Source organism: Capricornis sumatraensis, chromosome 8, assembly GCF_032405125.1.
Source record: "Capricornis sumatraensis isolate serow.1 chromosome 8, serow.2, whole genome shotgun sequence".
Classification (NCBI taxonomy): Eukaryota; Metazoa; Chordata; class Mammalia; order Artiodactyla; family Bovidae; genus Capricornis; species Capricornis sumatraensis.
In genome coordinates, this window is record NC_091076.1 from 14718492 (window position 1) to 14745162 (window position 26671).

Genomic DNA, 26671 nt, shown 5'->3' on the forward strand with positions numbered 1-26671 from the left:
AAATTAAAATAAGGATATTAATTGGGTATTGGTTCAAGTTCCAAAGAATAATCCTGAGTTTCAAAAGTGTCTGTGGAAATTTGGAAACATTTCAGTACTTGTTCTTTTTTTTTTTTTCATGATTATTGACTTATATTTGATTTGTAATGTTGTGTTAGTTTCTGGTGTATAGCAAAGTGATTCAGTTATATCTACATTTATATTATATATATATTCTTTTTTAATGTTCTTTTCTTTAAGGTTTATTACAGGATTCTGAATATAGTTCCGTATGCTATATAGTAGGACCTTGTCGTCTATCCATTTTTTATTTACACCTACCCCTCTTTCCCCTTTGGTAACTATAAGTCTGTTTTCTAAGTCTATGAATCTGCTTCTGTTTTGTAAATAAATTAATTTGTATCACATTTTAGATTCCACATATAAGTGATATCATATGATATTTGTCTTTTTCTGAGTTAGTATGATGATCTATTTTAAAATATTGGGGTAAAATTCCTGCTTAAATTGCCTATACCCTTAGTGGCAACTTTCTTCCTTTTAGTTTCTGAGAATTGAGATTCTTCTTGGTTTTCTTTAAAAACATTTCTTTTCTTTTACCTCTATTTCTAATATATCCTACTTGACTTTGAGGGACTTCTTCCTTATTTTTCTTCTGGTTGTGAAAGTGATAAAGAAGGTGCAAAAGCTTGATAATTGTCAGTCCTACCCTAAAAAGAATGTGACTCCAAATAGTTTTATTTTCACGATGGCTAGTATGACTGCTATTCAGCTGTACCACTGAGTGTCATGAGTGATTATTAAGTAAGCTTTCTCATCAGTAAGCACTTCTGCTTTTCAGATGTCTTAGTAGGTGATTTGGATACTTCCATTTTATTTTATTATTACATTTTTAAATCAGCGGGACACTGTTATTCTGTTTTGTTTTTGACTATGCTGTGCAGCACATGAAATCTAGTTCCTCTATCAGGGACTGGGCCTGTGGCACCTGCAGTCAAAGTGCAGAGTTCCAGTCACTGGACTGCCAGGGAAGTCCTTGGATAATTAATTATATTTTAAAATTTGAAAAGTGAACAGTAGTTGGGTTAATATTATTTATGGAATCTAGAGAAAATTAGGAGTCTTTGTCATATCACTTATGGTTGAATTTATTCCTGATTACTGCTGCTGCTAAGTCGCTTCAGTCGTGTCCGACTCTGTGCGACCCCATAGATGGCAGCCCACCAGGCTCCCCCATCCCTGGGATTCTCCAGGCAAGAACACTGGAGTGGGTTGCCATTTCCTTCTCCAGTGCATGAAAGTGAAAAGTGAAAGTGAAGTCGCTCAGTCGTGTCTGACTCTTTGTGACCCCATGGACTACAGCCCACCAGGTTCCTCTGTCCATGGGATTTTCCAGGCAAGAGAACTGGAGTGGGGTGTCATTGCCTTCTCCGATTCCTGATTGCTAGTGATCTACAATTTTGTGAGAGCTGTCAACTTGCATGAGAGTTTGTCTTAGCACATTGGGGCTGCTAGAACAAAACATCATATGTAGCATGTGTGCCTTTGTTCAGTCGCTCAGTCATGTCCAGTTCTTGCGATCCTGAGGACTGAAGCCCATCAGGCTCCTCTGTCCATAGGATTTCCCAGTCATGAATACTGGAGTGGGTTGCCGTTTCCTTCCGGATCTCCTGTGTCTCTTGCATTGGCGGGCAGATTCTTTACTGCTGAGCTACCTGGGAAGCTCCTACCATGTACTGGGTGGATTATAAACAACAGAAATTTATTTCTCACAGTTCTGGAGTTTGGGAAGTCTAAGACCAAGGTGCCAATAGATTTGTTGTCTGGTGAGAACCCTCTTCTTATTCACAGATGGCTGACTTCTTGCTGTGCCCTCCATGGCAGACAGGGCGAGGCTGCCCTCTGGGGTCTTGTAGAAGGGCACTCATCCCATTCATAGGGGCTCCACCCTCATGACCCAGTCACCTTTCAGAGGCCCCACCTCCTAACTTCTTCACACTGGGGATTAGATTTGGGCATATGTATAAATTTGGGGAGACATAAATATTTTGTAGCAGAGTTGGTATTTTATTTTAATAATTTTATACTAATTAAGTATATTCTCGATAAAGACAAATCATGTTCATTTCTGTGAATATTTATTGACTCTACCAAACCAACGATGGCTAGATTTAATTCAATTTTACATCTGAAGAGGAAAAACAAAATGAAATGCCTTTGTATTCCTAGATAATTAATTCATTTACTCATTTTTAGAGTAATGATTTTTTTTTTTCATAAAAAAGTTGAAGCAACGCAGAAAAGAAAGTACATAAAAACCCAAACAATGTTTCTGCCCAGAAACATCCTCATTAACTTACAGTTGGTAACTATTATTCTAGACTTCGTTCGGACATAAAACAGACAAAGGAAAACGGGGGAAAACTGTGCCCGAATGCCGTTATTAATCCAAATACTTTAAACTCGATTTGCTCATGTCTGCCTAACCCGCCTTGGTCTCTGGCGCCTCAGGCTTCACCTCCTGCTGTGATGACCTGACTCGGCACACTGACCCTTCCTCTGCTTCTCTCCCCAGCTGTTTGGGGTTAGTTGTGTTATTATTATAACTAGTTCATTTCTGCTCTATTCAGTAACCACAGCTATTTAGAATTTTGCTCTATTATTTCCTGGCATTTACTTGTGTAGAAATCTCGAGTCTAATTTTGGTTATTGTCCTCATTCCTTCTTTATCTTAATGCCTGTTTGAGTCTTTCTCCATTCTTGAAGTTTTTCTTTGAAGTCTAGTGACTTCACCAGCACATGGATCAGAATTCCCTAGGACAGGGTGTGTCCTTTTGATAGATAGGTGAAGACTCTATTTTGGGAACATTTTCATCTATCAGATTTTTGAAGATCTTTTTAGTTTCATTTGATGTGTTCATTTTCCCAGGAATATCAATGTGAGTATATTGGTTTTACCTTCTGAACCTAACATTTCTCTGATCATTTTTATATCTATTCTTTTCCATTTTATTTGTGTAATTTTTTTGTGTGTCCCTCATATTTCCTTATCGTGTTTTTAAGCTTTCTGATTAAATTAGAACATATACATAGAAAAGTACCAAAAATTATAAGCAGTAATGCAATGATATGAAGTAAGCATGCTTTGTAACTAACACCCAGATTAAATAACAGAACATTGAAAAAGTGAAAGTGAAGTCACTCAGTTTTGTCCAACTCTTTGTGACCCCATGGACTGTAGCCTACCACACTCCTCCGTCCATGGGATTTTCCAGGCAAGAGTACTGGAGTGGGTTGCCATTTCCTTCTCCAGAGGATCTTCCCGACCCAGGGATCTCCTAAAGGCTTCCCAGCTGGCTCAGGGTAAAGAATCTGCCTGCCAGTGCAGGAGATGCAAGAGATGAAGGTTCAATACCTGGGTCAGGAAGATCTCCTGGAGGAGGAAATGGCAACTCACTCCAGTATTCTTGCCTGGAAAGTTCCGTGAACAGAGGAATCCGGTGGGCTACAATCTGTGGGGTCAAAAAGAGTTGATACACACACATAGACACACACCCCATCTCCTAAAAGCCATCCTTATGCTTCCTGCTAATCACTGCTCCTTCCCTTCTCCTCAAAGGTTACACACCTTAGACTGGTTTTCCATGGTTTTGAACTTTATATAAATGGAATACCTTAGTATGGTTTCCTTTCTGTTTTGCTCTCTTGTTTAACATTGTGCCTGGGGGAGTCATGTAGTTCATGTCGTTTGGTGTGGCTGTGGTTATTTCTCCTTCTGTTTTTTTTCTTTTTTTTTCTCCTTCTGTTTTTATAGCTGCATCGTGTTCAGCTTTATGAGTGTACCACAACTGATCCGGGAGTGTGATCCCACCTCTACTAAGTTCTTCAAGAGTTTCTTGTCCCTTTGCTTTCCCATGCTTCCCTGGTGGCTCAGCTGGTAAAGAATCTGCCCACAGTGGGGGAGAACTGGGATCGATCCCTGGGCTGGGAAGATCCCTCTGGAGAAGGGAAAGACTACCTGCTCCAGCATTCTGACCTGGAGAATTCCACAGACTGTATAGTCCACGGGGTCGCAAAGAGTTGGACACGACTGAGCGACTTTCACTTTCACAACAACTTTCACTTGCTTTTCTATATACATTGTAGAATCAACCTGGAAGTTTCCACCAAAGTCCTATGGGAAACTTACTGGCATTTCATTGTACCTATGGGTCAGTTTGTGAAAAATTGACATTTTATTTAATATTAAGTCTTCTAATCTATGAATATGTTCTATCCCTGAGTTTTATTTATCTATTTATTTTTAACATTTTTATAGAAATATAGTTGATTGACAGTGTTGTGTGTCAGGTGTACAGCACGGTGATTCAGTTGCACATACATGTATAAATATGTGTATTCTTTTTTTCTTACATTCTCTTCCATTATATCTTATTATAAGCTATTGAATATAGGTCCCTGTGCTACACAGTAGGTCCTTGTTGGTTATCTATTTTATATATAGCAGTATCCCTGAGTTTTAAATGAAAGTTCAAAAATTGTCTTATGGGTAGAGGTCTTTCAATAGATTTACTGTTAGGTATTTGGTATCTTTTGATGGTTTTTTAAATTTTGGTATAATTTTTAAAATTTTCATTTTCTAAGTTACAGTTTGATTTTCTTGGTAAATAATTATGTTGTCTATGAATACTGACATTTTTACTTCTTTGCAGTCCTTATATCTTTTTTCCCTTTGGTTTTATTGAGATATAATTGACATATAGCAATGTATTATAAGCTTAAGATGTACAGCATAATGATTTGACTTACATGCATCATGAAACGGTTGCCACAGTAAGTTTACTGAACATCCATCATCTCCAAATTAAAAAAAAAAAGAGAAAAAAACACCTTTTTTTGGTGATGAGAACTCTTAGGATTTACTCTCTTAACTGCTTTTGTGTATAACACACAGCAGTGTTAATTTTATTTATCATGCTATTCATTACACTCCTAGGACTTACTTATTTTATAGCTGGAAGTTTGTATGTTTTGACCACCTTCATCCATTCCCCCTTCCCCGCACCCACCACCTCTGGTAACCACAAGTATGATCTCTTTTTCTATGAGTCTGGTTTTTTTTTTTTTTTTTTTAAATTAGAATATAGTTACTTGACAAAGTTATATTAGTTTCTGCTATACAACAACACGAATCAGCTCTATGTATAAATATATCCCCTCCCTCTTGAGCCTCCCTCCATCCCCCAATCCCACCCCTCTAGGTCATCACAGAGCACCACGCTGAGCTCTCTGTGCTCAGCTTGGGAACCTAGTAGGTTCCCACTGGCCGTCTGTTTTACACATAGGGATGTATTTACATCAGTGCTACTCTCTCAGGTCTTCCTACCCTCTCCTTACCTGCTGTGTCCGCAAGTCCAGTCTCTACGTCTGCATCTCTATTCCTGCCCTGCAAATAGGCTCATCAGTAGCATTTTTCTAGACTCCACATATATGCGTTAGTACATGATATTTGTTTTCCTGTTTCTGACTTTCTTCACTCTGTATGGGAGGCTCTAGGTTCATCCACATCACTACGACTAATTCAATTTCATTCCTTTTTATGGTTGAGTAAGGCAATGGCACCCCACTCCAGTACTCTTGCCTGGAAGATCCCATGGACGGAGGAGCCTGGTGGGCTACAGTCCATGGGGTCGCTAAGAGTCAGACATGACTGAGCGACTTCACTTTCACTTTTCACTTTCATGCATTGGAGAAGGAAATGGCAACCCACTCCAGTGTTCTTGCCTGGAGAATCCCAGGGACCTGGGAGCCTGATGGGCTGCCGTCTATGGGGTCGCACAGAGTCGGACACGACTGAAGCGACTTAGCAGCAGCAGCAGCAATATTCCATTGTATACACATACCACAGCTGCTTTACCCATTCATCTGTTGATGGACGTCTAGGTTGCTTCCATGTCCTGACTATTGTAAATAGTGCTGCAATAAAAAAAATACATATGTCTTTTTGAGTTGTGGTTTTCTCAGAGTATATGCCCAGGACTGGGATTGCTGGGTCATATGGTAGCGGTGTGTTTAGTTCCTGTTACACAACGTAGTGATTTTTTTCTATATATTTCATATATTCCATGATGTCTAGTTATAACATGTCACCATATAAAGATGCTGTGTACTGACTGTATTCCCCACACTGCACGTTTCATACCCATGACTCATTTATTTTGCAGCTAGGAGTCTGTGTCCCTTAATTTGCCACACCTATTTCTTTCCATCCCCCACCCTCTGCTACTCTAGTAACCATCTGTTTGTTCTCCGTCTGTAACTGTTTCTATTTTGTTATGTTTGCTCTTTTATGTCTTTCGTTTTTATTTCTTCTTTTGTTCCCCTTTGCTCTGCTGGCTAGGTTATGTTGCTCTGCTGGCTAGGTTACGCCTTTCGTTTTTATTTCTTCTTTTGTGCCCCTTTGCTCTGCTGCCTAGGATCTCCAATCCATTAGTGAATGGAGTTGGTGCTGGTAGATGTGTAGGTTTCTCATTTTCCTTCCTGACTGTAGAGGGAAAACTTCCACTACTTCACTATGAAGAATGATGTTTAGTGCCAGGGTTTTTTTTTTTCCCTTGGGCTGTACCACATGGCACGTGGGATCTTAGTTCCCCAACCAGAGATTGAACCTTCGCCCCCTTCAGTGGAAGCATGGAGTCTTAACGGCTGGACCACCAGGGAAGTCCTCTTGTGCAGGCAGGATTTTTATAAAAAGAACGCATTGATGAAGAAAGCTCCCTGTATGGTTTTTAATGAATGTTTATTATTGATTGATGTTGATTATTATTCATGGATGTTGATTTTTACCAAGCGCTTTTTTTAAACCTGTTGAGATTTTTCTCTTCATTGTTAATAGGGTAGATTATATTAATTGATATTTAAAAGTTAAATCACAGACTTCCCTAGTGGATCAGTCAGTAAAGAATCCACCTAAGTATCTGCCTGCAATGTAGGAGACCCCAGTTCAATCCCTGGGTCAGAAAGATTCCCTGGAGAAGGAAATGGCAACCCATTCCAGTATTCTTGCCTGGAGAATCCCATGGATAGTGAAGCCTGGCTGGCTACAGTCCACTGGGGTCTCAAGACTCAGGCACAACTTAGTGACTAAACCACCACCAAAAGTTAAGCCAGCCTTTCGTTCTATAATAAACTCCTTTTCTTGTATGTCTGGATTTGGTTTGCTGATATTTTGTTTGGGGTTTTATGTTTTTATTCACTAGTTCATTGTATTTTTAACCACTTTGTTTGATTTTTTTTTTCTTTTAAAGTAGCTTTCATCTTGATGATATTTTTTTCTTTTAATAACATCCTAGAAAGCTGTATCATCATTTTTGTTGGCTTTACAGTGTTCTATTATGGGGATTTACTATCATTCATATTCTTGAACTATTGTTTGTATCAGTTTAGTCACTCAATTGTGTCTTTCTTTTGGTGACCCCATTGACTGCAGCATGCCAGGCTTCCCTGTGCTTCACCAACTCCCGGAGCTTGCTCAAGCTCATGTCCATTGAGCTGGTGGTGCCATCCAACCATCTCATCCTCTGTCATCCCCTTGTTCTCCTGCCTTCAATATTTTCCAGGATCAGTCTTTTCCAATGAATCAGTTCTTCGCATCAGGTATCCACAGTATTGGAGCTTCAGCTTCAGCATCAGTCCTTCCAGTGAACATTCAGGACTGATTTCCTTTAGGATGGACTGGTTTGATCTCCTTGCAGTCCAAGGGACTCTCAAGAGTCTTCTCCAACACCACAGTTCAAAAGCATTAATTCTTCGGCACTCAGCTTTCTTTACAGTCCAAGTCTCACATCCATACATGACTACTGGAAAAACCATAGCTTTGGCTAGATAGACCTTTGTCGGCAAAGTAATGTCTCTGCTTTTTCATATGCTGTCTAGGTTGGTCATAGCTTTTCTTCCAAGGAGCAAGCATCTTTTAATTTCATGGCTGCAGTTACCATCTGCAGTGATTTTGGAGCCCAAGAAAATAAAGTCTGTCACTGTTTCCATTGTTTCTCCATCTATTTGCTGTGAACTAATGGGGCCAGATGCTGTGATCTTCGTTTTTTGAATGTTGAGTTTTAAGCCAGCTTTTTCACTCTCCTCTTTCACTTTCATCAAGAGGCTGTTTAGTTTCTCTTCACTTTCTGCCATAAGGGTGGTGTCATCTGCATATCTGAGGTGATTGATATTTCTCCCGGAAGTCTTGATTCCAGCTTGTGCTTCATCCAGCCTGGCATTTCACATGATGTACTCTGCACGTAAGTTAAAAAGCAGAGTGACAATATACAGCCTTTCCAAATTTGGAACCAGTCTGTCGTTCCATGTCCAGTTCTAACTTTTGCTTCTTGACCTGCATACACATTTCTCAGGAGGCAGGTCAGGTGGTCTGGTATTCCCACCTCTTGAAGAATTTTCCACAGTTTGCTGTGATCTACACAGTCAAAGGCTTTGATATAATCAATAAAGCAGAAGTAGATGCTTTTCTGGGACTCTTGTTTTTTTTCTGTGATCCAACGAGTGTTGCCAATTGAATCTGTGGTTCCTCTGCCTTTTCTAAACCCAGCTGGAACATGTGGAAGTTCATGGTTCACATACTGTTGAAGCTTGGCTTGGAGAATTTAGAGCATTTACTAGTGTGTGAGATGAATGCAATTGTATGGTAGTTTGAACATTCTTTGGCATTGCCCTTCTTTGGCATTGGAATGAAAACTGACCTTGTCCAGTCCTGTGGCCACTGCTGAGTTTTCCAAATTTGCTGGCATATTGAGTGTAGCACTTTGACAGCATCATCATTTTAGGATTTGAGATAGCTCAACTGGAATTCCATCAGCTCCACTGACTTTGTTCATAGTGATGCTTCCTAAGGCCCACTTGACTTCACATTCCAGGATATGTGGCTCTAGGTGAGTGATCACAGCATCATGGTTATCTGGGTCGTGAATATCTTTTTTGTATAGTTCTTCTGTGCTTTCTTGCCACCTCTTCTTAATATCTTCTTCTTCTGTTAGGTCCATAGCATTTCAGTCCTTTATTGTGCCCATCTTTGCATGAAATGTTCCCTTGGTATCTCTAATTTTCTTGAAGAGATCTCTAGTCTTTCCCATTCTATTGTTTTCCTCTATTTCTTTGCACTGATCACTGAGGAAGGCTTTCTTATCTCTCCTTGCTGTTCTTTGGAACTCTGCATTCAAATGGGTATATCTTTCCTTTTCTTCTTTGCTTTTCGCTTCTCTTCTTTTCACAGCTATTTGTAAGGCCTCCTCAGACAACCATTTTGCCTTTTTGCATTTTATTTTCTTGGGGATGGTCTTGATCACTGCCTCCTATACAGGTAGAGGAACCTCTGTCCAAAGTTCTTCAGGCACTCTGACTATCAGATCTAATCCCTTGAATCTATTTGTCACTTCCACTGCATAATTGTAAGGGATTTGATTTAGGTCATATCTAAGTGGTCTAGTGGTTTTCCCTACTTTCTTTGATTTAAGTCTGTATTTTACAATAAGCAGTTATTGCAAATCTGAGCCACAGTCAGTTCCTGGTCTTGTTTTTGCTAACTGTATAGAGCTTCTCCATCTTCGGCTGTAAAGACTATAATCAATCTGATTTCTGTATTGACCATCTGGTGATGTCCATGTGTAGAGTCTTCTCTTGTGTTTTTGGAAGAGGGTGTTTGCTGTGACCAGTGTACTCTCTTGGAGAACTCTTAGCCTTTGCCCTGCTTCATTCCGTACTCCAGGGCCAAATTTGCCTGTTACTCCAGTTATCTCTTGACTTCCTACTTTTGCATTCCAGTCCCCTATGGAATGCAAGATGAAAAGGACATCTTTTTTGGGTGTTAATTCTAGAAGGTCTTGTACATCATCATAGAACGGTTCAACTTCAGCTTCTTCAGCATTACTGATTGGGGCTTAGGCTTGGATTACTGTGCTATTGAATGGTTTGCCTTGGACACAAACAGAGATCATTCTGTCATTTTTGAGATTGTATCCAAGTACTGCATTTTGGACTCTTTTGTTGCCTATGAGAGCTACTCCTTTTCTGCTAAAGGATTCTTCTTGCCCACAGTAGTAGATATAATGGTCATCTGAATTAAATTTGCCCATTCCGGTCCATCTTAGTTCACTGATTCCTAAAATGTCGATTGTTTGTATATGTAGGTTTTTTCTTTCTGCCTTCCTTTCTTTCTTTTCTGCTAGTGTGCCGAACGCTCTCATAGATGTCATATCAGATTATTTCCTTAGAGTAAATTCTCCAAAGAGAAATGATAGAGACTAAAGATATTCACATTTTAAATTATTTAAGAACTAAGATTTTTGTGAAAGTGAAGAAAGATACAAATATAAAAATCTCACAAGTTAAATAAAAAGTTTGAATCCTAAATTTGAATTAGAATATCAGTATAAACTGAGGATATTTTTTCTCTTAAAAAATAGGTTTTCTAATTCTGTCCACTGAAAAGATTTGGATGTAGTCATCAGTCCAGCAGCAATGATTCTATGTGGTGTCTAAATATAGCTTCCCAATAAGAGGAATCAGGGCTACTTAGAAAAATGCCAGATTCTTGCTCTGGGGCTGGAGATGTACCTGAAACATCTACCTGAAACATCCTGTCATATCAGAATGAAAGGAAGCAAATTCTGATAAAAATTTCTCTTCAGGGTCCTGGGAAAAGAACTCAAGATGTAACTGAAGAGGCCAAAATGGGTGTATAATTTGACCCATTAAAAAGGAAAAATATCTCCGATAGATTGAAACATATTACATGTATTTAAAACCCACAAGTTCATACTGATAGGAAAAGAAATACTCTTTGGTCACTTTCTCAGGATGCTAGGAGACCACAGTGTTATTGGGAAAAGTGGTAAGTGATGGGCACAAATCCAGCCTTTCCCCTGGAATATCCTCGCTTGATGAGGGAAATTTCATTAAGGAAGCATCCAGCTAATAAGTGAAAGGGGATGACTGGCTTAGAGCATCACCATTTCTCATCTCCTGTCATCAGGAAAAAGCTGAGGAGGCACTTTGTAGTGAATGGACCAGCTCACCCCCCTGAACACTGTTGACATCACTACAAAGAGAGAGCATTCCTTATAGGGTTCCTGGTCTTGTGTGCCGCCTCTTGTGTTTTACCACATAGGAGGTATTCCTCATCCTCCCCCCAGAGGAAAGCTGAATCTGATCGAGTCTCTAGGCTTCACTGCCAGTGACTAGGAGGCACAGTCAACAAGGCGGAACGAGTTATAAGGTCACAAGGATGCAGTCAGCACAGTCTACACTGTGAGGAGCAGACAAAGTGCAGAGAAAAAGAGAGAAAGAAAACTTACTGATTAAAGGAGACTTCAGAGACGTATCAGTCAGGTGCAGTAGGCAGACCTTGTTTGGGTTCTGACATGAAGGATCCTATTGTAAAAAAGAAAAAAATATGAGACAGTTGGGGGAACTCCTAACAATAACCAGATATTTGATGATATTAAGGAGTGATTTTTTGTTTTTTAGGTATGATAATAAAATATAAATATAAAAGTCCTTTTTAAAAAAGAGTTATCTACTGAACTACTTAGAGATGAAAGTGTATAGTGTTTGAAGTTTGCTTCACAACAATCCAGTGAGGGGGAAATTGGGTGGGTGAACTGTTGAAGACAGGTGAGCCATAAGTTGATAATTTTTGAAGCTGAGTGACTGGTGGATAACATCTATTACACTGTTCTCTCTGTTTGAGATATGTTTGAAATTTATAAGTATAAATGGGAAAGTTATTTTGATAGGGCTTTCAAATTGCATCTCCGATACTGAAAAAGTTTACATTCCCACCAACAATCTATGAGCTCTCCCATTTCCATACTGGCTATTTGCATTCTTTTATAAAATTGTGCCAATCTGATAAGCAAAGTGGCATTTTGTTGTTTTAATTTTAAGGTGTCGTTTTAATTAGAGGTTTTGTTGCCATTTGCACCTCAAAGGGCCCTTCATCTCCTCCCATCTCCTGAAACAACCTGCCTGTTTCATGCTTTGCACAAAAGACAAGTTGTGCTCACACAGCTCTGTGAGCCCAGCATTACAGACGCTGTCGCCACCGCCTTGCCTCTCTACTGCAGTTTCCTTTCAACCGGCATGATTTTTATTTCCGGCTGTAACACCTCAGTGATCATCAGTTTATTCTGTGACCTGGATAAATTCTGCATAGAAAGCTGGAGTGCGGATTTAACATAGATGATAGGCGCTTTTTTTTTTTTTTTCTTTTATCCTTAGCAAAAAGGTTCCTGTTACCAGTTGTCTTTAGCGGTAGCGACATCCACGTGAAGCCTTGTTCACAGATGCATTCCCCCATCCGTAAGGAAGGCATGGAGCTCCTAGACTAGAAGCGCAGTCTGTGCTTTGTTTCTGAGCAAGGGCGTGTGTGACTCCCCACACACTGTGAGGAACACATGCTGCCCTCATGATTGGCCTCAGCAGGAACCCAGAGCATTCTGTTGTGTTTGCCGCCGTCCAGCGTCGTTTCATAGTTCCCTCTCAGATAAATTGTGTCCTGCAGCGCGTGATGTCGTTTCAGAAATAATTACCGAGAGTGATGCTAAGTGGGAAGGAGAAAATATACCATGACTTTAACAAATTCCTTTTCCTCTCCCACGTTTTATGGTGCGTGACAACATGCAGGGGCGTACACTATCCTTGTTACTGTTCTTTCCCTCCAAGTGGAGTTGACACCCACGGCTCCCCGCCCTGCTGCCTGGCTGATGCCTCAGGAGCAGGTGTTTTAGCTTGTCGCTCGGCTCACAAGGTGTGTGTGCTGTTTACCTCCACCTCGAACAGACCCCACGCTGCAGAGGCCATTGTGAGGCAGTGGGAAAGCCAGGCCAGATGAGGGTGTGCATTTCATCTCTGTCTCTCAGGAGCTGGTGGTAAAACGATTTGGCCTCAAAGGAGCTTAGATGTATACCTGGCACCCAGTGAATGGCAGCTGAATTTGAATTATTAATTAAACAAATCTGTAACACATGCCTTCTGTGTGTTAAGGTCCAGGCTGTCTGATATACACAGTTCTTACCTACAAATTGATGATCAGCCATGGTTTTCAACAGTAACTCTCATGATTCTTGTGTATGTTCTATCTGTGTGTGGAGTATCAGTTCTCTTTCAATGGTCCCCCACCTTTTTGGCACCAAGGACCTGTTTCCTAAAAGACAGTTTTTCTACAGACCCAGAAGGGGGATGGTTTCAGAATGATTCAAGCACATCCCATTTACTGTGTGCTTTATTTCTCTTATTATTGCATCAGATCCACCTCAGATCATCAGGCATTAGATCCTGGAGGCTGGGAATCCCTGCCCTAGATACTGCTGAAGCCTTCCAGCCTTTTTCTTGCCACAGCCTTTGAGGAGAGTTGCAGCCTGGGGATGAGGAGGTTGTTGGTCTGTTTTAATGTCAGCTTTTCAGCAGTGGCGAGAAGCCAGCAGTAACTTGCCTGACCACAGTCTTTCTAGTAGCATCAGTTGGTAAAAAATAACATCGCAGCTTCACAGGAGTAACTCTCAATTGCTGATTTTATTCTTTCAGGTCAGCTCTGCAAAGAGATGAAGAATTTATGAGGGGTGGAGGTGGATGTATGCTTTGGTTTGCTCAGTGTGTGATAACATTCATCCCTAACACTGGCGTAGAATTTAAGTGGCTCAAACCTAAGCGTGATACCAGAGCTGCGCTCTGAGATAGCAAGCGGGAGCCGAGCAAGTGAGGACCCCGCTGATCATCAATTTGTAGAGGGGTGGCAGACGGAGTTTCATGGCCAGAAGTCCCTGCTCTTTTTCCCTTGTTGAGACCTCACCCCAGTGGGCATTTTCTTGTTTTTATTGAAGCTGAAGCAGGAGCATGGCCCAGAATCGTGTCCTCCTGTCGACACTTGTACAAGGCCCTGAGCTGCAGGTGGAATATCACAAATGAGTCTGGGCTCCTGGGCTGAGTGAGTGCACAGTTCAAACATGCAGGTGCTGTTTGAGGCAGCTGATCTTATCTGCCTTCTTCAGCCTGAGGGTTTCTCATGTTGGGCAGTGACCTTTAATTGCCAGAGCAGGTCAGATTCTGTAAACGCCCACAATACTGTTTCTTCATGGAGTTTAAGAAGTTCTTAGATGTAGATGCACAACTGAAAACGTACTTTTCTGTGACGATCGGCAGAGTCCCTTTCGATGCCTAGAGGGACTGACATCCTTTCCAAAGGGCCAACCGCCTCTCCGCAACCTGACCTCCCCTGCCTACCTGCCACATGTCCAGCAGCCTGTTAGGGCTGTAGAGGAAACACGTGCTGTTGCTTCGGTCCTTAAAGGACTTATGATAATAATTATCTATGGTTAATAGTAAACACTTACTAAATGCTGGACACTACTACTAGCCTCATGCACACATCATTTCATTTAATCCTAATGTCCTTTTTACAGATAAAGAAACACAGGTTTAAAGAAGTTTGTTCACTTGCTGAGTAGTGGAGCCAGGAGTTTAATCCAAATCTGACTCCAAAGCCTGTGATCTCTGTCCCTGTGGTGCAGTTGGAGTGGCAAGCTGGACTCACGTGAAGATGCACGCAAATGGGCCATGGAAACCAAGCTGGGGGGGCAGCCAAGGTGTGAGATGTGAGAACCAAGGTTCTGAAAGATCTTGCCTGGCTGGAAGAACGGAAGAGGCGGTACAATGAAATTTTGTAGGGATAAATTGCCATTTAAGTAAAAATCTACTGTTTAAGTCCTAAGCAGAAGATAGGGGTTCCTTATACTCTGTGAGGGGACAGCTAGGCCCAGGGGTCTTGGGGACCTACAGAGTCCTGATGGAGCAGCACTAGGAAGTGGCCGTCTTCAGTGAGCGCAGGTGCAGGCTGGTGGGGATCCACTGAGGGCTGAATGGACAGAGCAAGATCCTGAGGGATCTGGATGATTTGCTTCATGAGAAATGAGTCCATGACCTAGGGGTTTTCGTCTGGAAGTCCTGGAGGAGCTGTCTTCATGTGGCGGAGGGGTGGACTTACTTGGTCTAACTCGAGAGGAAATTCGGGGGGCTCTTGACCCCCCGGTAACATTCCTGAGCTATTTTGGAACCATCTGGGCTGCCTGGTGGGCTGGATGGTATTGTCAGGTGGACTTCTGTGACTGCAGATGTACAGGAGAGAGGGCAGAGATGGTTCCTGGAGAGGTGGAAGAGGACAGGGTTTAGGAGATTGCCTAAAGGGAAGAGCAAGCATTCTAGGGGAGGAAAGATCCAGGCAAGGGAAGTAGCTTGAGTATGACTGATGGTGCTAATGGGGCAGGAGAAATACCCTTGCATAAGAGGGCCTGGATGGTGTATAACCCCAGGTGAGGACTCTCAAGGCAACATTATTTTCTTCCAGCATATTGGGTAAAGTGGCATTAATCTAATCTATGACATAAACCGTGTCTTATTTGCAAAAGATAATTTCAGCATGATGAACCAAGTAGGCATCTCTTTTCTTAAGGTCAAAGTCAAACCTTGACCTCTCTGGAGTGTGTGAAAGTGCGCCTATACCCACTGAATTTTGCCACCTGCATCTTGCACCGCGTGTAAAGTTCTAAAGCCACATGGTTGCAGGCCGGTCAGGCCTTTACCTGCAGTAGGGTGTGGCTACCTGCAGAGGCAGGAGAGCCCTACCCAGAACCAAGATGTTGCAGCTGATGGTACCACACATGCTCCAGGAGGGTGTGGAAGGGTTTGTTACATTCGTATTTGAAGTCTCCGGGGATGCAGGGCAGGCCTCTCAAGCAAGTTTGGAAAGGCTGAGAGAGTGAGGAGGTGGGACTTAAAGTGAAGGGTGGAGTCAATATGAGGGTCCTCAGCCCTCTGGCAGGGGCTTGTGAGGTTTGAAACTCTTGCTGACATGAAAGGAGCCCAGATGTGAGACAGAAACAGCAAAAATGAAAACAGATTCCTCATTACTGTCCATAGATAGGCCTTTCTGCACGGCCTCAGAGGGAGCTGCTGAGAAGAGTGCGTGTGTGTGTGTTAGTTGCTCAGTTGTGTCCGACCCTTTGTGACCCCATGGACTGCAGCCCCCCAGGCTCCTCTGTTTGTGGGGTTTCCCAGGCAAGAATACTGGAGTGCCTTCCATTAAAAGCTCGTGTTTTGTGTGTCCGGGTTCCCTCCGACCCCACGTGGGCTGTGCTGACATTGTGATTAAACCTTGTCCAGGCCTCGCTGCCGGTGCACAACCAGGTGTTACCCTCAATTGAGAGTGTGGATGGCTCGGACCCTCTGGCGACGCTGCAGAACCCCATGGCCAGACTGGAGGCCAAAGAGGAGGAGGACGAGGATGAGGATGAGGATTCTGAGGATGAGGAGGAGGAAGACGGTGAGGACACTGACCTGGACGACTGGGAACCTGACCCTCCTCGGCCCTTCGACCCCCACGACTTGTGTAAGCGGAGCTGCTTCTCGGGCGCAGGGTGGGCCCCTCTGCTAGGGCTCCCAGTGCAAACTCTGCTGTCTCTCCGAAGGCGCCCTTTCCCGCCATCCTCGGCAGCCGGGGAGGGAGGGCCCTTTCCTGTCGTCCTCGGGCGGCCGGGGAGGGAGGTGCTGGCTGCTGCTAGAGCTCCGATCATATCCACGAGTGGCTGCCAGAGGAAGCTGGGCGGCCTGCTGGTGTCACAGGGGCTGGGGCTGGGTCAGGACCCAGCCTCAGCCTCTGATCTCAGAGCTCCAGCTGCCAGGCCATGATGGTGTCCAGTCCTGGCAGATCCGGCCATTCCTTCTTTCACATGTTTGCTTCACCTCTCTTCGTACCAACCTTAAAAAATGCCTGCTGTAAAAGGATGCCTCTCATACCCTGGGCACTAGTGCTCTGCCCAACTCGAGCAATGCTCTCCATGGGCTTGTGAAGTCGGCAGCTTTCTAGAGGTCCTGCTCAGTTGTTGCAGGAATCAGGATTCAAATGCAGGTGGTCCGGTTGCTGGTGCCCACAGTCAGCCGACACTACTGCCTGTCTGTTCTGCCTACTTGGAGGGGCCTGCTTCCTTCCACCAAGCCACCGCTGCTGCCTACCAGTGTCCCACATAGATGGCAAAGTCCTTATCTCCTCTTTCGAGTTACAAGGCCATGCAGAGCTTTGTGGTCTCACCATATCTCTCCCGGGACCCTCTGCATGGTAGTGGTGAGGCCGTTTGCCTGGGGTCTGTGTTCATCTCCATACCCCAAAGAGAATTTCCTCGTTTTGCTTTTCTTTGAATTCTTAAGTTTTCAAGGCAACTCCTTAGTCAAATACACATGAAGTCACTTTAATCTTCTAAATAGGAACACAAGGTAGCTATCCATTATTGGAGAGTTGTAGAAATCGAAAATACATGTTTCCTAAACCAGGCCACCCCACAGCCAGTTGGGTGAGATGTGATTGGTTGACTAGATATGTTGAGAGTCAGGAGTCTGCTCTCTGTGGGGCACAGTCTCTTTCCTCTGTTCTGCTGCTGTTCACATTGCAGCGGGGCGGTTAGCTCCAGATGGGGGATTCTGGGAAAAAGTGGGTGGATGTGGACGCTGATTGCAAACCCATCATTCCCAGAATGAGCTGAACGTACCTATCAGGGCTGGCCTCGTTGTGTCATCGGGTGAATGAAGGGTGGGATGCTAAATTTATTCACTTCAGCATTATCTTCACGCAATATGCACGGGAATCTCAAATTCAACAGCACTGTTTCTACAGCTCCCTTTGAGGAAACCGACTATATTGTCAGGTTGTTTAAAAAAAAACAGGTTGATTGACTTATAATTTACATACTATAAAGTTTACCTCATTTGTTTCATCTGATTTTGCAACATTTAAGCAACTAATAAGCACTTCTTTCCTCTTTCCAAACATGTTTTATTTGATTTGTAAACTTTTTAAAACTTTTTTTAAAATTGAAATGTAGTTGCTCAATGATACTGTGTTCGTTTTTGCTGTACTCAACCACGTTGAGAAATAAGTCACAGCCTGCTTATTATTTTTGGCAGGCCACAAGCTAATTCTGCCTGATTCTCCCAGTCTCTGGAGAGTCATGTGTTACAGTGGAATGGGTTGTGCAGTTGTAGGAGCTAATTGAATTTGGCCTTAAAAACTTAGATCTGGGGGTTCTCCAGGTTAGGACCCTTTCCCACGAGCCTGTCACCTAGAGGCTCTCCTTCTCGTGCAGGGTGCGAGGAGTGTAACAACGCACACTCTTCCGTGTGCCCAAAGCATGGCCCGCTGCACCCGATCCCCAACCGGCCGGTGCTGACACGGGCACGGGCCAGCCTCCCGCTGGTGCTCTACATTGACAGATTCCTGGGCGGTGTGTTCTCCAAGAGGCGCATCCCCAAGCGCACCCAGTTTGGCCCCGTGGAGGGGCCACTGGTCAGGGAATCGGAGCTGAAGGACTGTTACATCCACCTCAAGGTAATGTACACTTTGTCCCAGTCCCCTCCTGTCCTGATGACTTGTAAGGGGCATGCATTTTCCCACCGAGCCTCTCAATTCAGTCTCATAGCAGCTGTTCACTGTGTTTTTCTTTCTATGCTTGATTGATTTAAATGTAGACATTTTCTCTCTTACCAATAAGAGAGAAACCGTGGACGGTACAGTTTCAGACCGTGGTGTGCTCAATCGCTTAGTCCTGTCTGACTCTTTGCAACCCCGTGGACTATAGCCCACCAGGCTCCTCTGTCCATGAGATTTTCCAGGCAAGAATACTGGAGTAGGTTGCCATTTTCTTCTCCAGGGGATCTTCCCTACCCAGGGTCGAACCCGCGTCTCCTGCACTGGCACCGGAGTCTTCCCGCTGAGCCACCAGGGAAGCCCTCAGACCCTGAAGCCTTATGTGAATAATTCTGAACTCTTGTCATTCTCAGGGGCTGGACTAGTCTTCGAGGGCTCCTAGGACCAAATACCACAGACCAGGGGGCTTAAACAATGTGTTTGTTTTGTCGCACTGCAGGAGGCTGGAAGTCCAAGGCCAAGGTGCAGGCAGGCTTGGCTTGGGTCAAGGCCCTTGGCTTGCAGGTGGCTGCCTTGGCACCAGGCCGTCCCTGTGTGCTCGGGCCTCTGGTGCTTCTCTGTGTGCCCTGATCTCCCTGTCCTGTGAGGACAGGACCTGCTCTGATGACTTCATCACCTCTTCCAAAGCTTTGCTTCCAAATGCAGTCACAGTCTGAGCTACTGGGGGCTGGAACTTCAATGTATGAATTATGGGGGAAACCAATTCAGCCTATAATAGAGGCTTGACAACTTTTTTTGAATATTAACTTTGACTAGAATACAAAGAGAATTACATCAACTCATGTCATCTGTTGGGCTTCCCTAGTGGCTCAGTGGTAAAGAATCCTCCTGCCAGTGCAGAAGACATAGATTCCATCTCTGGGTTGGGCAGATCCTCTGGAGAAGGAAATGACAACCCACTCCAGTGTTCTTGCCTAGGACATCCCATGGACAGAGGTGGGCTACAGTTCATGGGGTGGCAAAGAGTCATACAACTTAGTGACTAAACAACACCAATATCATCTGTGAAGTGCTCATAATGTTTTTAGGAAAACCTCTTTTTCAGTCTTTGAAACAGGTCTATCCTGTTGAATCTTCTGCTAAAGAATAGTTCACAGAATGTTCAAGTATGTGTATACTGATGTCTATTCCTCACTTTTTATGCTTTTGCTTTGATCGAAAACCTCTCCTGTCTGCTTTTTGAGAGCCACTCTGGAGAACCGGGAAAGAACAATGGGAGGAGAGAATATATGGGGTGTGTTTTTGAGAAATCAGCAGCTGTCATGGGGAGATTTTCTTGGTGAGAGCTCAAGATGTCCAAGAAAGAATATCACTTTGTAGAGAGAAGGATCTGCCACCAGCCTCCACGTTATAAATGAATGCAGTTGAAACCCCAAAGGAAGCCACTTACAATGAACTGGAGTGTATTTTGCTTGCACTTTCTGGCTTATCAATAGCATTTTTGATGTGTTAGTTAATGATGAAATGGCAACCAAAGCTGTACAGTGTGCTGACTTTTAGATATTACTAGGTAATCCTGTGAGTGGGTCTTTAGAAAGCGTCGTTTCCCTTTTTCATTTGGTAAGACACAATTCCAGTAGCTTTCCAGATACAAAGGGGAGAACCAGTGTATCTGGTTAATTTAAAGAACAGTATTTTGCGTGTTATTACACAACTATCTATGATGTTAGAGGTTTTGTGTGTATGTGTCTTTTCACTTTCACTCTGGTTACAGGTTTCTCTCGATAAAGGGGACAGGAAGGACAGGGATTTGCATGAAGACCTGTGGTTTGAGTTGTCGGACGAGACCCTCTGTAACTGGATGATGTTCGTACGTCCGGCCCAGAACCACCTGGAGCAGAACCTGGTGGCGTATCAGTATGGCCACCACGTGTACTACACAACGATCAAGAACGTGGAGCCCAAGCAGGAGCTCAAGGTGCAGCACTGGGGCTATACTACACGCTTCTAAATTTTATTTATTTATTTGGCTATGCTGGGTCTTCTTTGCTGTGAGAGGGCTTTTTCTAGTTGCAGAACATGGGCTCTAGGGTTTACAGGCTTTGGTGTGGTGTTTGGGCCTAGTTGCTCCGAGACATGTGAAATCTTCCCAGACCAGGGGTCAAACCCATGTCTGCTGCCTTGGCAGGCAGATTCTTAACCACTGGACCACCAGGAAAGTCCCTGTACACTTGTTATAATCCCGCAAATAGAAAAAGAAGTATATGACTTTGGGATCTACCAAAGGCCTTTATAAAGGCATTAGGCCCAGGGGGTGAGGAATTAGGAAGTAGTTATTTTGGGGGTACAGACAGGTCTGTTGATTGAAGATGGAGTTACTTCACTTCAATTTTGAGTTTCCCTGGTGCCTTAGTGGTAAAGAATCTGCCTGACAATGCAAGAGATCTGGGTTTGATCCCTGGGTTGGGAAGATCACCTAGAGAAGGACATGACAACCCATTCTAGTATTCTTGCCTAGGAAATTCCATGGACAGAGCCTGGTGGGCTACAGTCCATGGGTGGCAAAGAGTTGGACACGACTGAGCGCGTGCGCGCGCACACACACACACACACAACCTTTAGTTTTCAAGTCTGAGCAACTGGGTGGAAGGTGGGGTGTTAGTTGAGATGAGAAAGGTAGGTGAGTGTCTAGAAGTCAGTTCTGGACCGGCTCCATCAGGCAGGTGGTAGAATGTAGGTAGAGGGAAGAAGCAGGAGGATCTGGGATACACGTGGTAACTTGAGAGTCATTAGCACAGGGTTGGCTGCAAACAGATGTGATTGCCTTGGGGAGAAGTGAGAAGGCCCTGGACGTGGACTAAGCTTCCAGAAGCAGCACTATTTAGGAGTGATGGAGGGGTGGGTGAGCCAGACAGGAAGCAGAAGCAACCTCCCCAGGGTGGGATGGAGGCAGAGACTCAGGAGGGCAGGGTGGCTCTGGTTAACCCCAGCAGTGTGAGGGTGGAGCCACAGTGACCACAGCTGCGTGGAAACCTGTGTTTAAACAGATAAAAAATCAGAAGAGGCTCTGTTTCATTAGATCAAGAGACTACTAATGTTATCTGTTGTGAAGTTGTTGTAATAACAAAAACAGTTTTTTAAAAAGGATAAAGAAAACACTTAAAATGGATAACCAACAAGGACTTACTGTATAGCACATGGAAAAAAAAGAATCCCACACAGTGTGTCTCGCTGTGTGAACTTCCTGACTGACAGTCTGTGCCAATGGGGTCACCTCATGGTGCGGCTTCTTTTGTTAGTTTGCTGGTTTGCTGTAGGAAACCTGGGTTGTTTTCTGTGAGCAGGAGGAGGAACTGAAGCCTGTGAAGTGCATCCTGTTATGTCCTTCACCCCTGATGATGTGCTTGGTTCTTGCAGGTGTGGTATGCTGCTTCCTATGCCGAATTTGTGAACCGGAAAATCCATGACATTTCTGAGGAAGAGCGGAAAGGTACTTGGATTTTTTTTTTTTAATTTCATGTATTGATTGTAAATTGTATGTATTACTTACATCTTTGGTGGTGGTTTAGTCACTAAGTCATGTCCAACTCTTGCAACCCCCTGTTAGGCTCCTCTGTCCATGGGATTTCCCAGGCAAGAATATTGGAGTAGGTTGCCATTTCCTTCTAAGGGGATCTTCCCAACCCTGGAATTGAACCCGTATCTCCTGCATTACAGGTGGATTCTTAGAACTAAACATCCTTGTGTAATTCTAGGGTCGAATGACAATGACATATTTACATTTCTTTCATGGGCTGTAGAAAATAGTATTTAATATAATAAAAAGTCCAAATATTAAATTAGAACCTAGATCAGAGGATGATTTTTATCTTGATGTAATCGTCTCTGAACACAGCAAGGCAGGGATTGTCTTTGTTGTGAAAGTAAATATCGCTGAAGTACAGTCTACATCCAGAAAAGTACAAAGTCATAAATAACAGCCTGATGAATTTTCACAGCATGAGGATACCCAGAGACCCAGGTCAAGAGTGGGCCACAGCTCCAGGAGTCCCCAGCACCTTCTAATTCCTCTTCACTCCCAAGTATAACTATCTCCCAGCTTCAACACCACAGATACTATCTGCTTGTTACTGAACTTTGTATACATGGAATTATATGACATGTACACTTCTGGTATATGAGAACCTTTTGTTTGTGAGACTTTTCCATACTGTTGTGTATTATTGTAAGTTGTTCATTTTCTTTGCCACTTTGTTTTCTATTGTGTGAACTTGTTGTTGTTCAGTCGAAGTCATGTCCAGTTTTTGGTGACCCCATGGACGGCAGCACGCCAGGCTTCCCTGTCCTTCACTGTCTCCTGGAGTTTACTCAAACTCATTTCCATTGAGTCGGTGATGCCATCCAACCGTCTCATCCTCTGTCGTCCCCTTCTCCTCCTACCTTTGATCTTTCCCAGCATCAGGGTCTTTTCCAATGAGTCAGCTCTTTGCATCAGGTGTCCGCAGTATTGAATGTATTGCAATTCATTTATCTATTTTCAGCACAGAAGTTTGGGTTGAACTATGTAATTCTGACACTGACTAGTTGGAGTTAGGTCACATCACAGGTCAAGGGCAGAGTCCTCCTTTAGACTGTCTCTACTTTAGGCACCATCTTCAAGCCAGGGGGATCCAATGCCCCCTGCACTTCTGAACAACTAGACTAGTAGCATTTAGGGAGTTTCCACTACCCTCTTAGTCCTAATAATTCCCTAGAATGGTGCACAGAGGTCAGAAAAGTGCTGGGCTTAGAACTGCCATTTTATCATAAAGCACACATGTCAGGACCGGCCAAATGAAGAGACGCTTAGGGCAAAGTTTGGGAGGGTCCCAAACGAGAAGCGCCTGTGTCGCAGCCCTGGAGGCCCAATGTGTCATCACCAGCGTGGGAGGCTCACCTGAGCTTCTGTGTCCAGAGTTCTTGTCGAGGCATCATCACAGCGGTGTGATCAATTGGATCCTTGGCCCATGACTGGATCTCCTCTCTAGCCCCTGCTCCCCTCCCTGGCTATACCCCCTCATTCAAAGCCACAGCCCTGTTTTCAGGTGGTTGGTTTTCCAGGCTCAGCCATTCCCATCTGGGCCCTCTCATTAGCATAAACTCAGGTATGGTCACAGATCACCAGGAATGACAAAGATGTGCCATTTACTTGGGAAATTCCAAAAGTTGTGAGGCTATTTCCTAGGGGACCAAAGTCAGTGATAGTCTTTCTTGTTCGACAAAGTCATTTCCGGTGTCCAGTGTCTGGCCGATATGAAGGTACCACTGTGAACCTTCTTACATGTCCTTTACTGAACATATGTGCATATTTCTGTTGGGCGCACATTTAGGGGTGGAATTTCTGGGTCACAGGGTTCGGCTTTAACCCGTGCTTGTGAACCTTTTGCTAAAGTGATGATATTGAGCATTCACCTTCCAGTTATTTGTTTTACACTATACCCTCTGATTATGAAGCTTGGATCTGAATTACTGGGTTATCTGCATACACATTCCCATTGTAGCACACCTTGTCTTCCCAGTGGGGTAAGGTTGTGTGTGTGCTGGGGGTGGGAGAGGGTGGCACAACGGTAGTTGTTCTTTTGATGTCTTATGTGAATATATCAGAAAACCAGATCCCCAAAACTACTTTCTGTCAATCTTGAGCCTTTGCTTTTATAACAAAACAGCAGACACTGGGTATCTATGAGCACTGGGCTACGGTGAGGTGAGAATGGTGGGGGTGCCAGGCATTTGAGTTTTATTGGGGCTGATTGGTCACCAGCCTCCATGGTCTCTCTCCTATGGCTGCAGTTCTTCGAGAGCAAGAGAAGAATTGGCCCTGCTATGAATGCAACCGCCGATTTATAAGCTCTGAACAGCTGCAGCAGCATCTCAATTCTCACGATGAGAAACTGGATGTGTTCAGCAGGTATAATGAGGGGGAAGATTTCACAAACTTAGTGTTTAAAGTTCCAAAGTCATTTCTGTATCATCTATGAATGTATGAGGGTCTGTGTGTATGTCTGTATGCACATGGGTGGGTGTGTAGACATAACCAGTTAGGCTGCTGAAGGACATTTCTTATGCATCATTTCCTTTCTTCCCCCTGGTCCTCATCACAACTTGTGTCTTTTCTAGAATAATGCATACCTAGCAATAGGAGATCTTTCCACCTTAGTAAACATTTCCCTGAACAAGCATAATCAATGCCCAGCAATAGGAGATCTTTCTACCTTAGTAAACATCTCCCCTAACTAGAGATTCTGAAACAGGGATTCTTGAGATAGCATACACCTTTGAAATAACCTACACCTCTGATTTTCAAACTCTTCAAAGGTAAGATTCCTTCATCAAACTAACTCCTGTGTTTAATTCCTTTATGAAAAAAAGAAAAAGGGGTAAATGAAGGAGAATTCCACAGGGTGGGGTGGGCAGCAGCTGGATCACGTAGGCCTGATGGTAGTGATAGGAGATTTGAATTTCGTTCTATGTGTGATAAGAAGTCCTCAGAGGCTGCTGAGCAAGGGATATTATGATGTCAATTATATTTCTAAACATCACTATGCGTGCATGCTCAGTCCCTTCAGTGTGTCTGACTCTTTGTGACCCCGTGGACTGTAGCCCCCCAGGCTCCTCTGTCCATGGGATTTTCCAGACAAGAATACTGGAGTGGGTTGTCATTCCCTTCTCCAGGGGATCTTCCTAACCCGGGGGTCAAACCTGCGTCTCCTGCATTGGCGGGTGGATTCTTTACTACTAGCACCACCTGGGAAGCCCAAACATCACTGTGGATAAAAGTAAAAACAGCACTTAGGTTATACTGCAGTAAGAGGGAAGACAAGGGAGTCTGGTTAGAAACTATTTCAACAGTTTGGATGAAAAATGAGAGTGGTTTGGACTGGGGTAGTTTCAGTGGGAGAGACGTAGGCTTGCCAGCGTTTATAGAATTTGAGAAGAGAGAAGGTGGTGTGAAATGGCCTTTAGGAACGTGGGAGAGTAAATACTCCAAGGGAGTGCGGTGTGATGGCCCGCAGCAGCCAGAGCTCACCGGGGGCTCTCGCGAGTCAAGGCCACGTCCTCACCCAGTGTCTCTCTCTGTGCGGGCGTCTGTGGAGGGAGGGCACGGAGTAGGTCTCACCAAGCGCCTGCAACGCAGTGAGAGTGGTGAAGCAGCAGGGTGGGGGGAGAGCGTGTGCGCGGGAGTGAGTCCAGTGATGGGCTTTGGAGGTGATGAGTGGAGGAAGGGAGGGAAAATGTGAAGGGAATACAAGACTGCTGACAGGCTGCAGGACTGGAGATGCTGGGGAGGGGGCAGGATCCGGGAGTTCAGGTGTCTGAGGGGCGGACGGGAAAGTTAGGACACGGTGTTGGCATGGACGAGGCGTGGCGTCAGGGTCCTGGGGTTCTGCAGCTACTGAGGACGACAAGGGCAAGGTGTGACCTTGGAAGCAAGCGGCTGAGGTGCGTGGAGGGCACGGCGAGCATTCTGTCCTGTACTTCCTCCAGGGCATCCCAAACACACCAGCGTGGCTCTGTTATAACTCCTTTTATGCCCTCTTGTGAGTTTTGCTTTATACGCCTGCTGCCTCTGCTGGACTTCTGAGGGTAAGAACTGTTGGGTATAACTTCCCATCTTTTAGTGCTGAGCACCAGGCAGGGCACACTGCAGATAAAATGTTCATTAGCCAACTGCTAAAAGAAATTTGAGACAATTAGGTAAATCTGAACTTTGACTAGATTTAATAAACATTGAGCAACTATCAGTTGCGATAATAGTATTGTGGAGATATGTATTTTATATATATTTATATATCTTTATGTTTTAGAGATATGTATTTAAATATTTATGAATATGAATGAGATGAAATGATGTCCAGGATTTATTTCAAAATACTCTAATGGGTATGTGTGTGGGAGAAGTGGTAAGGATTCAGACAGAATAAAACTGGTCATGAGCTGATAAGTATTGAAATGAGGTAGTGAGTACACTGGGCTTGTATTTGCCATATTTGCTGAGGTTCAGAATTTCCCATAAAAAAGGATCTTTTAAAAGTCCTTGGAAAAAATCTATATTTTTAATTAAATTGTTAAGTACATGAGTGGAAGAATAAAGCACAGTCTGATTGATTTTAAACACATCTTGCACGCATGTCTTCTAAAGGAGATTTTAGTGAC

General features: G+C 43.8%; 1 protein-coding gene across 8 annotated transcripts in view; it reads left to right on the top strand.

Moving 5' to 3' along the window:
* The window catches only part of PRDM10 (PR/SET domain 10), a 60097-nt gene that overhangs the window by 4733 nt on the left and 28693 nt on the right, over nucleotides 1-26671 (top strand). For 6 of the 8 annotated variants that reach the window (XM_068976145.1, XM_068976147.1, XM_068976144.1 and 3 more), the window contains 5 exons: nucleotides 16225-16450; nucleotides 18198-18439; nucleotides 20253-20456; nucleotides 21896-21968; nucleotides 24308-24425. In XM_068976145.1, coding sequence (XP_068832246.1) covers nucleotides 16225-16450; nucleotides 18198-18439; nucleotides 20253-20456; nucleotides 21896-21968; nucleotides 24308-24425 — 863 coding nt within the window. The remainder of the gene's footprint in view (nucleotides 1-16224; nucleotides 16451-18197; nucleotides 18440-20252; nucleotides 20457-21895; nucleotides 21969-24307; nucleotides 24426-26671) is intronic. The other 2 variants (XM_068976149.1, XM_068976150.1) reach the window with 2 other exon arrangements.